Source organism: Aethalodelphis obliquidens, unplaced genomic scaffold (genome assembly GCF_003676395.1).
Source record: "Aethalodelphis obliquidens isolate GAN/ISIS:26980383/991018 unplaced genomic scaffold, ASM367639v1 scaffold51, whole genome shotgun sequence".
NCBI classification, from domain to species: domain Eukaryota; kingdom Metazoa; phylum Chordata; class Mammalia; order Artiodactyla; family Delphinidae; genus Aethalodelphis; species Aethalodelphis obliquidens.
In genome coordinates, this window is record NW_020837995.1 from 149,739 (window position 1) to 163,710 (window position 13,972).

A 13,972-nucleotide genomic window follows, 5' to 3' on the forward strand; every position below is an offset into this window, starting at 1 on the left:
TCCCCCTCTCCCTCCCTCCCCTCCAAGATTTTCTGTCGTTAGTCTACTCATTAGTTTGGAATTATGGAAAGTGATTAAGTGCAACCATCAAGCTCTCTGTCTTTCCTTTTGAGCATATACATATGTTCCTCTTTGGGGCAGTGGTAGATGAAGACTGGCCTTTCATTCTCAATATGATTAAAGTTTGCTATGATTTCTTTATCTAGGCAGTTGCTTTACTTAGGGATATATTAAGGGTTTGGTATATTTGAGTGCTTAACATCTGTTTATTTAATAAATTTATTTATTTATTTATATTTGGCTGCATTGGGTCTTCGTTGCTGCACACAGGCTTTCTGTAGTTGCAGTGAGCAGGGACTACTTCACGTTGAGGTGGCTTCTCTTGTTCCGGAGCACAAGCTTTAGGCACACGGGCTTCAGTAGTTGTGGCTCACGGTCTCTAGAGTGCAGACTCAGTAGTTGTGGCGCACCGGCTCAGTTGTTCCGTGGCATGTGGTATCTTCCCGGACCAGGGCTCGAACCCGTGTCCCCTACATTGGCAGGGGGATTCTTAACCATTGTGCCACCAGGGAAGTCCAACATCTGTTTATTTTTATTACCAGGGTTTGAACCATGGAAAGAGAATTCTACCAAGCTCATCTACCATGGGGTAGATGAACTTGGTAGAGTAGGCCAGACATGGGTATAGCCAGGATAACCCATAAGTAGGAACAGAAGGAGGGGTGAAGAAAGTTGGAGATATGTTTGGAGAAGGTTTATTCTTTTGAGAGTCAAGGACAACTTAAAGATATGAGTTAAAAAAGAAGCTGGAGACTAGGATTAAAAAAATTGTACAAGATGAATTAGGTCAGTAGAGGTGAGTTGATGGGATGGGACTGAGAAGTAGTGTGACTTGATGCTGTGGTTTTTAAATTATTGGTCCCCGACTGACCCAGGAGAAGCAGAAATTTGGTCCAAAAATTGGGAAGGGAGATAAATGATAAGTGCATTGACCTTTAAAAATTTATACTTGAGTCATATGGAAGTAAGGAAATATTTCAGAAGCTATTAGCCTCGTTTCTCCCATTAAAAAATGAGATCTCTCTCTCTCTCTCTCTGACGTTGGGCTGTTGTGGAGGGAGGGAAGGAAGAGCATTTGGGTGAATAAATAGCAAGGAGTCCTGGAAAGGACAAAATACCCCATGGAAGAAAAGGCAGGTTATAAACTATTATCAGCATAAACTTTTAGTTAGTGCAAACTTTCACTGTAGTTTTTATATTTTTAGTTTTTATTTTTTTGCGGTACGCAGGCTTCTCACTGTTGTGGCCTCTCCCGTTGCGGAGCACAGGCTCCGGACGCGCAGGCTCAGCGGCCATGGCTCACGGACCCAGCCGCTCCGCCGCATGTAAGATCCTCCCGACTGGGGCACGAACCCGTGTCCCCTGCATCGGCAGGTGGACTCTCAACCACTGCGCCACCAGGGAAGCCCTCACTGTAGTTTTTTTGTGACATTTAACTGTTAGATATTTAGTGTAACTTCTCTGACAGTGAATAGGAAGTGAAAGATAATAGGTGGCAAAGTAGGGCATAACTAGAAAACAGCTGATGGTAGTGTTGAGAAAATCGATAAAATCATTGAGTAGATTTTCATTAAATTAAGAAATACCCATAACTTTAAAAAATTATTTATTTATTTATGGCTGCATTGGGTCTTCGTTGCTGCATGCAGGCTCTTCTCTAGTTGTGGCGAGTGGGGGCTACTCTTCATTGCGGTGGCTTCTCTTGTTGCGGAGCACGGGCTCTAGGTGTGTGGGCTTCAATAGTTGTGGCACACGGGCTCAGTGGTTGTGGCTCACGGGCTCTAGAGCACAGGCTCAGTAATTGTGGCACATGGGCTTAGTTGCTCCGCAGCATGTGGAATCTTCCCGGACCAGGGCTCGCACCCGTGTCTCCTGCATTGGCAGGCGGATTCTTAACCACTGTGCCACCAGGGAAGTCCTATCCATAACTCTTCAGATCACCATTTTGAGTTACTTTGGGGCAGGTGTTAGATAGGAGAGGCTGGAATGAGCTAGTGGAATAGTTTAACCAGGAGTGGGAAGTGATACGGACCCTGGTTGAGATGTGAAGGGTATACAATTACTGAAGCTAGGAAGATCTTGTTTAACATTGGTGGAGATGCCATGTATGCTTTGTAATTTTGACTGATGTGCCAACTACTGATGAGTCTCTTATCTATGTCTGATTTTCTGGGCTACTTACCCACATTATATTGTTTTACAAGGATAACTGGAATGGGTTAAGGAAAGGGGAAAAAAAGTTTGGGGGTTGTGTGGAAGAGCCTTCTTCAGTCAAGTCTGTACTGTGTCACTGACAAATTTCTCCTCTGATATCTTCTAAAAGTTAGGAGAAATGGTGTTATCAAGCAAGGCTTTTCTGGATTGACAAATATTGATATCATATACAAAGAGCAGATACTACACTTTCATGTAGTTTAGTTAGGTGGTGATGTACTTATAATTCCTTGTCTTAGTTTTTCCTTTTCCCAGCATTTTATGAACTTAAAGCCCCAGATGTGGATTTAGTAAACATAATTTCAGTTATTTGTAGGACAGTTTTTCAAGATAGGAAGTATTCTGCTGTCTCATCTTGGAATCAGGGAATAACAGTTAGTTTCTCTAAGGACTGAATGGTTCATTCCAGACACTGCAAGCAAATACTTTAATTCATTAAATTTTTTTTGAGTAGCTATTGTGTATGTGATATTCTTCTGGTTCTTTAGGGATCCACAGATGAATAAGACGTGGTCCCCACCATTCAGAAACTCTTCTTTCTCGGGGAAAGAGGAGCTGGGCCACCATGCAGGGTTGTGCAAGGTGTGCATTGCAGGTGTTCACTATCATCATAGATAATATGTTTAGTATGACAGTTTTCCAGCAGATGGCAAACAAGTATCTTGAGTAGGCAGCTTTTTATAATTTGCACAAAAGAACCTTTTGGGCCTTCAGAGGAAATGGACAAGAAACTTACCATTTTAATAAAATGTTAAATATAAGTGCTTTAAATAAGGTGCAGACAACACTGTGGATATTTAAAGAAGGTGAACGGACCAAGTCATCAAAAATTGCTCACCTTATGGAGGTTCAGGGCTCACCTTGTGGAGTAGAAGACCTTTGAGGGTGTCAGAAATTTTAGCTGGAAGAGAAGTTTGGGAGGAGCGTGGTGGGGATGTTCCAGGAAGAAACTACAGCATAATAGGCAAAGTCATGCAGATAGGAATGTCATTAAGGGAACTGTATTTTCTAGTTGGACTGGAATGTAGGGTATATATGGGAAGTGATGAGAGCATAGGAAGTGATGAGACTGAAAGTTGGGAATATAAACTAGAATGAAATTGTAGAATTCTTTGAATCTCTTGCAAAGGAAGTTTTTGATCTTAAATATGAGAAAGTGGGGAGGGGACGTCATAACAGAAACACTACGTATCGATTCATTGATAGGTTAGGTAGAATGAAGTTTGTGAAACTTCCTGGGTAAGATTATACTATAAGCTTGGTTAAAGGTGGTTATTTTTGCCAGTAGTAAGTCAAAGTATCTAAAATACAAGGGAAACTTACAAAATACAGTATATCCAGAAGGCTTTAGCTATAGTCACTGAAGTATTGCTGGTATATTGTTAAGTTCTGTCAACTTACGAACCTGAAATAGAAGGTGAATGAATGTTAAATTTCCTGATCTCTACCTAAGAATGATAATGATTAAAAGAAATGGACAGAGATAGCTGAATGATCTTGACAGACAGAAGCTTCAAAGTGTGTAAGAGCCCCAAAAGGGCGTTGGATTGTTTCTTTTTTTCTTTTTTAGTTTTAGTTTTAAAGCAGAAATGTGGATGTTCTTTCCGCTGTGTCTCTGTCCTCAGATTACCTCACATTTCCCTCTTCTCTTATTATTTTGATGCTATTTGATATTAAGGCTAGAAATTTTCCCTGAGGTCACCTACTTTGCTTATTTGTCATTTGTCTTCCTACAACAGGAGTTCCACCATCTTCCTCTGAAGACCTAGCCATCTTGCTCCATGAAGGTCAGGACAATCTGACATGCACTTGTTTCTTGCCTCTTTACCTGAAGAGTAGTCCTCTTCCATTGTGTACATTTTTTTCTTAATAGGGGAGGGGAGGGGAGAGCCATTACCCCCCCTCCCCTTCCCTCCCTAAACCTTGGGGAAGTAACCCCCATTGCTTTCCCAAGATGGCAGACCCCATCATGGATCTGTTTGATGACCCAAATTTATTTGGCCTGGACTCTCTTACTGATGACAGCTTCAATCAGGTTACACAAGACCCTATTGAGGAAGCCCTTGGACTGCCAAGCTCTCTGGACTCCTTGGATCAGATGAACCAGGATGGTGGAGGTGGTGATGTGGGGAATTCATCAGCAAGTGACTTGGTCCCCCCACCAGAGGAAACAGCCCCCACAGAACTTCCCAAAGAATCGACAGCTCCAGCTCCAGAATCTTTAACCTTGCATGATTATACCACTCAGCCCGTCAGCCAAGAGCAGCCAGCCCCACCTGTCTTACAGACACCGACGCCAACGTCAGGACTTTTGCAGGTCTCCAAGAGCCAGGAGATCCTGAGCCAAGGGAATCCTTTCATGGGTGTCTCTGCCACAGCTGTTCCCTCCAGTAGTGCTGGAGGGCAGCCACCTCAGTCAGCCCCTAAGATTGTTATCCTTAAGGCCCCACCCAGCTCCTCAGTCACTGGTGCCCATGTGGCACAAATTCAGGCCCAAGGTATCACCAGCACAGCTCAGCCCCTCGTGGCTGGCACAGCCAATGGTGGAAAAGTCACTTTTACCAAAGTGCTAACCGGCACTCCCCTTCGACCTGGTGTTTCCATTGTCTCTGGTAATACAGTGTTGGCCGCCAAGGTCCCTGGGAACCAGGCTACTGTTCAGCGCATTGTCCAGCCCAGCCGACCAGTAAAGCAGCTGGTCCTACAGCCAGTTAAGGGTTCAGCTCCTGCTGGAAACCCTGGGGCCACAGGGCCCCCACTGAAGCCTGCAGTTACACTGACCTCTACACCTACCCAGGTGACTTGAGTGAAAGGGGGAGGTGAATTTTGGTTTAGTAGAGGGCCCAGCAACTGTGTGAGAGCAAGCACAGGAGAGCTGTCTCTAGGAAATCCTGTTTAAATTCCATCTTTACTTTTTATCAGTTAGTATTGACAGCATTGTATTTATCACTTACTAGGTGGAAGCAGTTAGTGTTAATGTATTTTTTTGAGCTCTTACTACATATTCACACTGTGCCTAGCTGGTGCTGAACAAGATAGACACAGTCCCTGTCCTTACAGAGCTCACAGTCTGCCAGGAAAAACAGACCTTAAACAAGAACTCATAATAATGTATGATATAAAGTTATATGAGTAATATAGGATGCAATGGGAACAAGAATCATTTTTGGAAAACTACATTTATTTTTTGCAAGACTTACGGAAGCTATGTGTATCTCTCCCCTGTTCTTATTACTAAGATTGTCCTCCTCTGACTTTGCCCAGTGAAAAGGCTAGTTTCTAGTATAAGAAAATAGAGGCTCTAGTCTCTGAATCAAGGGCCAGAAGAGTTTGGGGGGAGGGGAAGACAATATTAAGATAAGTAGCATTGGTGGAGAGAAGCTATAAGGAGGTGGATTTCAGTTCAGTATAGACTTTTGTTCTAATAGATTTCCAGAAAATGGAATGACTGCCATAGAAATAGAGCGAGCCTCCCAACAGTTTTTCAAGAACAGGCTTGATACCCGCTGGGCAGAGGTTATATAGAAAAGATCTTATCAAGAAAGGAGGATGAACAGAAGGAATTATACTGTGCTTTCTGACCCTCAGCTGTTGTAACTCTAGGATGAGGAAAACTGGCGTAAACGTTAAGGGGTCTGCCATTCTTTAATGTTCTACCTCTCTTGCAATTTCCTTTCTTCACTCTAGGGTGAATCGAAACGCATCACGCTGGTCCTCCAGCAGCCACAGTCTGGAGGTCCCCAAGGACACCGGCACGTCGTGCTGGGGAGTCTGCCAGGCAAGATAGTGTTACAGGGCAACCAGCTGGCAGCCCTGACGCAAGCCAAGAATGCCCAGGGGCAGCCGGCCAAAGTAGTGACTATCCAGCTGCAGGTGCAGCCGCCACAGCAGAAGATCCAGATTGTACCGCAGCCTCCGTCGTCGCAGCCACAGCCCCAGCAGCCATCCTCAGCCCAGCCAGTGGCTCTTTCCTCTGTGCAGCAGGCTCAGATAATGGGACCAGGGCAGGGCCCGGGACAGAGACTTTCAGTACCGCTCAAGGTGGTGCTGCAGCCCCAGGTGAGACTTCCATAGTGAAGAAGGGAAGCACATCCCTTAGTCCCGGGCTGTTCCCCTCGGCAGTCACTCACTGTTGAACGTGGGGCCAGTCTAGGTTCATACCTCTGAAGTGACATGCAGACTTTTAGTTCCTTCACCCGTGGAAACCTTGTTGTAATTACATCATGAAAAGATTTGAGGGTTATTATTGGGTTTGGGATCAGAGATGATTTGTCTGGTATTTGTCTTTGAACCGTTTCATTTACAATCTTTTCTTAATGTTCTTGTGAAATGAAAATGACTGGAAATATCCTCTCATTTGAAACATAAAGAAATAGCCTTAAAGAGGCCAAGTGATTGTCCTTCCTCTCACCCCCAGGGAGATGAAGGTAGGCCAAGAGTAGAATTTGAATTTTTTTACCTTTAGCCTAGAGACCAGTGTTGGTTGTATTGTTTGAAAATTTTCTGGAATTATGGAGATGAGTATTGACATTAGGAGCATGGCTTAAGTATATTGAAGGTTAATTTGGCACAGTTCTTGCCTTTTCTCATCTGCATCCCACCAAAAAACACTTTTTTTTTTTTTTTTTGGGAATGTGTCTCTAGGTTCAGTAAGACTTGGTGTGAGTCTGGTTCTTGAGGAATTAGAGAACTGACGTTTCTAGCCTACCTGCTTCAGAGTTGTTTTATTCAGGTTTTTCAGCTACAAGCATGTTGAAATTTTAGTGTCTTTATTTCTGTAGGCCGGCTCTTCCCAAGGGGCCTCTTCTGGGCTCTCCGTAGTTAAAGTTCTAAGTGCCAGTGAAGTGGCAGCTCTGTCCTCACCAGCAAGCTCTGCTCCTCATACGGGGGGCAAGACGGGAATCGAGGAAAACCGTAGGCTGGAGCACCAGAAGAAGCAAGAGAAAGCAAATCGGATTGTAGCGGAGGCCATTGCTAGGGCCCGTGCCCGGGGCGAACAGAACATACCTCGAGTCCTGAATGAGGATGAGTTGCCTAGCGTTCGGCCTGAGGAGGAAGGTGAAAAGAAACGCAGGAAGAAGAGCAGTGGGGAGAGGCTCAAGGAAGAAAAGCCAAAGAAGAGCAAAACATCTGGTACCTCCAAAACCAAGGGCAAGAGTAAACTAAAGTAAGTACCACCCTTTGCTCTTTTGACGGGACATTTGAGGATAGTGCATACATTTTAAAATTCGTGTTGTATTCAGCAGCTACAAAGCTCAAGGTGATCTCTCTATCATTAGAAGATAATAAGGCCTTTCTTTTCTCTGTCCCAAGTGAACACCAAGGCACGGGAAAGATAGCCAGTCTTGTGTTAGGGGTTACATTTAAAAGCTGTGCCTGTGTTTTTCTATATTCTTCCCGATTTTGTATCACCATTGTGTGGAAGACTTCTCACTAGCCTCCTACCACCCACACCAGTAAAAAAGAGCTGCTGTAGACATAGCTGCCCTGTTCTTTCATTTCATCTGTGAACTGGGGAGATTTCAGCAGCCACTGTCAACCTTAAGCAGTCTTGACCGAACCATGGCTTGCCACATAATTCTTGTCACAATTGACAAGAATTTCTTCCGTGTCTTGTAGCTTCACTCCTTTCTCTCTAGCTTCCACTCCTTGAGATTCTTCAGGCTTTGTGGTGTAATTATAATAATGCTTCATATCTGTACAGGATTTTTCAGCTTTAAAAAGCAAGTTTCATATCTGGTATCAAACTTGATCCTCAACAGCTGTCAGGCCAGATGTTATCATCAGTGTTTGCTACTTACGAAACTAATGCCCAGCTAGTGACAGAACTGGAACTAAAACAAGGCCTTGTAATTCTTAGTCAAGAATTCATTCTGCTGTGTTATTCTACCTTTCTTCAGGTATTTGTGAATACAGTGGTAACAGAGATTTGTCAGATCTGGTGTAAAGGTCAGCTGGTATTTTAGAAACCCTAATGTCTTCTTTTTTCAAACACGCTGCTCAATAGCTGTGTGTCCCACAGACTGAAGATCTAGACACTTATGCCTGGAGACTTTGTACGTGATGGTTTAGATTAATTATATTTTCTTACTCCTAAATTTTCCTTGCCTTCACTGTAACTGAATTTGGTTTTTCCTTTTTAGCACCATCACTCCTGTGGTGGGTAAGAAGAGAAAGCGTAATACCTCATCTGATAATTCAGATGTGGAAGTCATGCCTGCACAATCACCCCGGGAAGATGAAGAAAGCAGCATTCAGGTAAAAGGAGCCCTGAAGAACTTACTGAGAAAAATCATGTTTTACTTCTGACAGACAGACCAAGAATAGATACTGAGAGACGATAAGCCTATGCACATTTCACCAGTTTTTCTAAACCAGAGGTAGTCCTAAAAAGTAGAAGAGGCAAGATCTGGTCATGGTCATGTCTTTTAAATTTGAATTTTTTTTAGGCAAAAAGCATATTACTATAAAAAAGCAATATTCATTTTCTCAAATTCCAGTGTTTCAAAGACTAAGCAAATATGAAATTATGCTGCAAGATTGTTGTTTTGGGTATGGCAATACTTTGGTTTCTCTTAGAACTGTCCAGCTATCCCCCTTTTGCCTTATTTCTTTCAAAACTTCAGGGTTTTCAATTCTTGCCAAAACTTCAGGGTTTTGGTGCTGAGAACTGGGGTGTTTAAGGTACAATGTTTTTGCTACCTTTTGAAGATGAGAAACATTGGGAAGAGAATAAAACAAGCTGGACCAGAAGAACTTTAGTCCTCTATCTCTGTTGCCTTATGGTACCATCTTTGGCTCTAGTTTCCAACCATGGAAAGAATGTGTTGTTAATGATTCAGGAGACCCGTGGTACTTCTAAGTAGCTCTAATGGGCCTGGCCAGGTTACTTAGCTATGTGTAAATTCTTTATTTGAAAAATGGAGGTTTGGACTAAACAAACCTCAGGTGCCTCACTAGCTATCAGTACTTTATAAATGTCTCCCCTCTAACTTTTTTTCTTTTGATTTGAATTTTATTTATTTATTTTTTTATATCCCCTCTTCCTTAATATGCATTCAATACCTTGATAAACTGAGACTTCGGTTCTTCTGGGGTATGTTTACATGTGAGAATAGCCAAGACATTTTTGAAAAGGAGAATGAGGCAAAAGCTAGATTTAACAGACATTAGAGTACATTATGAAATAATAATTACTAAGAGTTTAAAATTAGAGAAGAAATAAGAGATTAGTAAAAGATAATAGAGTCTAGAAGAGGATTCAAATAGTTGTTATGAGAAGTTAGTATATGAGTTAAAAGGCCATTTATCAGTGGAGGGAATTCCCTGGTGGTCCAGTGGTTAGGACTCTGCACTGTCACTTCCGAGGGCCCAGGTTCAATCCCTGGTCTGGGAACTAAGATCTGCAAGCCGTGTGGTGCAGCCTAAATAAATAAATAAATAATAAAAAAATAAAATCAATGGAAAGAAAGATTATTTAATAAATTAAGTTAGGACAACTGGCTACACATTTAGGAAGAAATAAATAAAATTGGATTTCTTGCATTACTCTTTAACAAAAACAATTTCTAGTTTAATCAAGGGTCTAAATGCAAAAATCGAAATCATGAACCTTTATAAAACATGGATAAGTTTTTTTTTAAATAATTGTAAAATCAGGTAGATCTTTCTAAGGAGAGTATTAAAATTCAGAAGTCATAAAGGGAAAGATCGATACATTTAACTGTATAAAAATTATGCATGGGACTTCCCTGGTGGTGCAGTGGTTGAGAATCCGCCTGCCAATGCAGGGGACATGGGTTCGATCCTTAGTCTGGGAAGATCCCACATGCGGTGGAGCAACTAAGCCTGTGTGCTACAACTGCTGAGCTTGCGCTCTAGAGCCCGCGAGCCACAACTACTGAGCCCGAGTGCCACAACTACTGAAGCCCGCGTGCCTAGAGCCTGTGCTCTGCAACAAGAGAAGCCACCACAATGAGAAGCCCAAAGAGTAGTCCCTGCTCGCCGCAACTAGAGAAAGCCCGTGCGCAGCAACGAAGACCCAATGCAGCCAAAAATTAATAAATATATATTTTTAAAAAATTATGCATGTGCAACAACAACAAAATTCTCTAAACAGCATAGTGGTTAAGACCACAGACTGGAGCAAGATTTCTTGGGTTCTCATCTTAACGCTACTGTTCACTAACATTGTCACTTCAGGCAAGTTTACTTAACCTCTTGGTGTCTCAATTTCCTCATCTCTAAAATGCAGATAGTAATATCTACCAAGTAGGGTTGTTAGGAGGCTTAAATGTAAATGTTTATAAAGCACATAGAACAGCGTTTAGGTAAGAGAGCATGGTAAGAGTTATATATGTGTTTGTTAAATAAACAAAGGGTTAAATAAGGTGTTTGTTAAATAAACAAAACATAAACTGAAGGCAAATCTTTGTGATACAAGAAATACAAAGATTAAAAAAATTTCAAAAGTGGTGTATTAATATCCTAGGGTTGCCAATACAAAATACCACAGATTGGGTAGCTTAAACAACAGAAATTTATTTTCTCACAGTTCTAAAGGCTAGAAGTCCAAGATAAAGAGGTCAGCAGGTCTGGTTACCTCTGAGACCTCTCTCCTTGGCTTGCAGAGGGCTACCTTCTCACTGTGTCCGCACATGGTCTTTCCTCAGTGCGTATATCCTTGGTGTCTTTGCGTGTGTCCAAATTCCCTCCTCTTTTAAGGACACAAATCCAGTTGAATCAGTGCCCACCCTAACTTAATCACCTCTTCAAAGGCCCTGTCTTCAAATACAGTCACATTCTGAGGTACCAGGGGTTAGGATTTCAACATAAGAATTTGAGGGGATACAATTAAGCCCACAACATTGGTAATACCAGTGTTGGCAATGGAGACCTCACAGTCCCCCAGGTCTTTTCTCCAGAGGTAACCTCTGTTACTATTTTTGTGTATCTTTCCAGAAATATTCTTTACTTTCATGAGCACTCTAATTCCACTACCACTTACTGTATGTATTCCATACCTACTCTTCTGTACTGTTGCTTTTTTCCTCCAACAATATATCTTGAAGGTAGTTCTTTATCAAAAAGATAGATCTAGCCATTCTTCCTCACACTGTTTTCTATTATGAAAAATTTGAAATATACACCAAAGTAGAGAGATTATTTTTTTATTTTTTGTGGTACACGGGCCCCTCACTGTTGTGGCCTCTCCCGTTGCGGAGCACAGGCTCCGGACGCGCAGGCCCAGTGGCCATGGCTCACGGGCCCAGCCGCTCCGCGGCATGTGGGATCTTCCCGGACCAGGGCACGAACCCCTGTCCCCTGCATCGGCAGGCGGACTCTCAACCACTGCGCCACCAGGGAAGCCCCGAGAGATTATTTAATGACATCCCGTGTTCCATCATCCCAGAAAGTTCCCTTGTACCCTCTTTTCAGTCAGTTCACCATCCTCTCCCCCACACCTCCACATAGGCAACCATTGTGCCCCTTTTTATTACCATAGATTAAACTTAGCCTGTTCTTGAACTTCATGTAAATGGAATCACGTAGTATGTACTCTTGGGTCTCACTTTTTTCAGCATAATGTTGTTCAGATTTATTCATGTTGTTGATGTATCTGAAGTTCATTCTTTTTTTTTTCTTGAGAAACATTTTTATTTATGAATATAGCACAGTGTTTATTCATTCTATTAGACATTTGGTTTGTTCCCAATTTGGAGCTGTTATGAGTAAGCCTGCAATGAACAGTCTCAGTACACATACTTTGTGGACATAGGTTTTCACTTCTCATAGCTAAATTCCCAGGAGTTGATAGACTATGGGGTAGTTAAACATTTAACCATTTAACTTTATAAGAATCTGCCAGCTTCCGAAGTGATTGTGTCATTTTACACTTCCACCAGCAGTGAGAGTTCCACTGTCACTTCATATATTTTGACTATAGCGTAATTTGTTTAACCAATCCCCTGTTGATAGGCATTTAGGTTTTCTCTGGTCTTCTACTACCACAAGTAATGCTACAGAGATTTGTATATATGTGCAAATTTATCTGTAGGATAATATCTTTGAAGTGGAATTGTTGGATCAAAGGGTATTGTCAAATTTTCTTCTATAGAAATTTTCTTCATGCCAGTGTGTACTCTCACCAACAATGTGTGTGTTCCTATTTCAAATATTTGATCCAACTTTCTGATTTTTGCCACTCGGTTAGGTGCAAGAGAAAAAAAAAGGGGGATCTCAGTTTAGTTTTCAGTTGTAACAATTTTATTCTGAGTGTGAGCATCATTTTACACTAAAAGCCATTCTGTTTTTTTCTATGAACTATTTATGTTATTTGCCCATATTTCTATTGTGTTGATCTTTTTCTTAGTGATTCAGAAGACCTCTTTATGCTTGGGAAATATATCATACGGCATTTTTTCTCTAGTTTATTATTTGTCTCAGCTTTTTTATGATGAATTATATTGATATTACTCAGATATCTTAAACTTTTTACAAGGTCAAATTGATCAATTTATTAGAAACACCTTCTCTACTCCAGGATTATAAAAAAAAATTCTTCCACATCTTCTTTTAGAAATTTTATGTCTTTTTTTTAACTTTTAAATCTTGCAGTCTTTTTGTAGATTTGTTTCTTACATCCACTAGACGGCTAGTCATCTGTTTTCAATCCCATTTTATAGAATAATCCACTTTTTCCTCACTGATTAGAAGTTCTGTTTTTATCGTGTTCTAAATCCACATAAGTATTTTAGTCTATATCTGAACATTATTTCCTTGACTTGTTTATCTCTTCTTGGAGAGGTACCAAGTTGTGTTAATTAGTATAGCTTTATATTGTCCTTAATATCTGGTAAGGCCAAGTATACTTTTTCATATTTTTCCTGGTTATTCTTAGATGTTTAGTTCTCCATTTGAATTTTAGAATCAGCTTATCTAATTAAAAAATTCTGTTAATTTTGTTTTTCAAATTTATGTGATATGGGAGGGTATATATATTTCACTATTTATTCAACTCTCTTTTAATGTCCTATAGCGCTTTAAAGTTTTCTTCACATAGATTTTATATATTTCTTACTAAATTTAATGCTTAAGATAATTAATATTTTCTCAGAAAAAGAATATTTTCTTTTATTGTATTTTCTGCCTTAGTCTCTATAAGAATGCTATTGATTTTTAAAAATTAATTTTATGCCAAGCAAGTTTACTCATTTTCAGTAGTTCTGCTTCTAATGACTCATTTGATTTTGGGTTTTCCAGGGGTTATAATCATGATTGAAAAATAATAATTTTGTCTCTCCATCCTTCCTAATTTTTTTATCATGAGCTGCAAGTATTACTTAGATTATTTAATTAAAAAATCTTTTACTCAACCATTTGAAAGAATAAGGCAGATTTGAAATGTATTGATATGGAAAACATCTCCAAGAAAAATGCTAACAGAAAAGTAAGCAGCAGAACAATACATACAGTATGATCCTATTTATTAAAACAAACAAAAAAACTTTAGAACTAAAACAAAGGAACAATTAGAAACAAAATGTTCTTGCACCTTTGCACTCCAGGGTTGCTCCTCCTGTGAAGTTCATTGCACTCTGCAGGTTGAGAGTCCTGTTTCAGTTTTTTAAGAGCCCCTTGCCAATAGGTTACTTTCAGGTGGAATCTGATACTTTGATAAAACAATTCAGCAAGTTAA

The 13,972-nt window shown here is 40.7% G+C and overlaps 1 protein-coding gene and 1 non-coding gene across 7 annotated transcripts in view; both read left to right on the top strand.

The window, feature by feature from the left end:
* Positions 1-13,972, top strand: part of CHD8 (chromodomain helicase DNA binding protein 8) — a 55,421-nt gene that overhangs the window by 12,649 nt on the left and 28,800 nt on the right. For 4 of the 6 annotated variants that reach the window (XM_027083667.1, XM_027083663.1, XM_027083666.1 and 1 more), the window contains exons 2-5: positions 4,014-5,071; positions 5,962-6,333; positions 7,056-7,441; positions 8,418-8,532. In XM_027083667.1, coding sequence (XP_026939468.1) covers positions 4,229-5,071; positions 5,962-6,333; positions 7,056-7,441; positions 8,418-8,532 — 1,716 coding nt within the window. In that variant the 5' untranslated portion in view covers positions 4,014-4,228. The remainder of the gene's footprint in view (positions 1-4,013; positions 5,072-5,961; positions 6,334-7,055; positions 7,442-8,417; positions 8,533-13,972) is intronic. The other 2 variants (XM_027083668.1, XM_027083669.1) reach the window with 1 other exon arrangement.
* TRNAD-GUC (transfer RNA aspartic acid (anticodon GUC)) lies at positions 9,598-9,670 on the top strand. Its single transcript has one exon. It is a non-coding gene; the product is annotated as a tRNA-Asp (tRNA).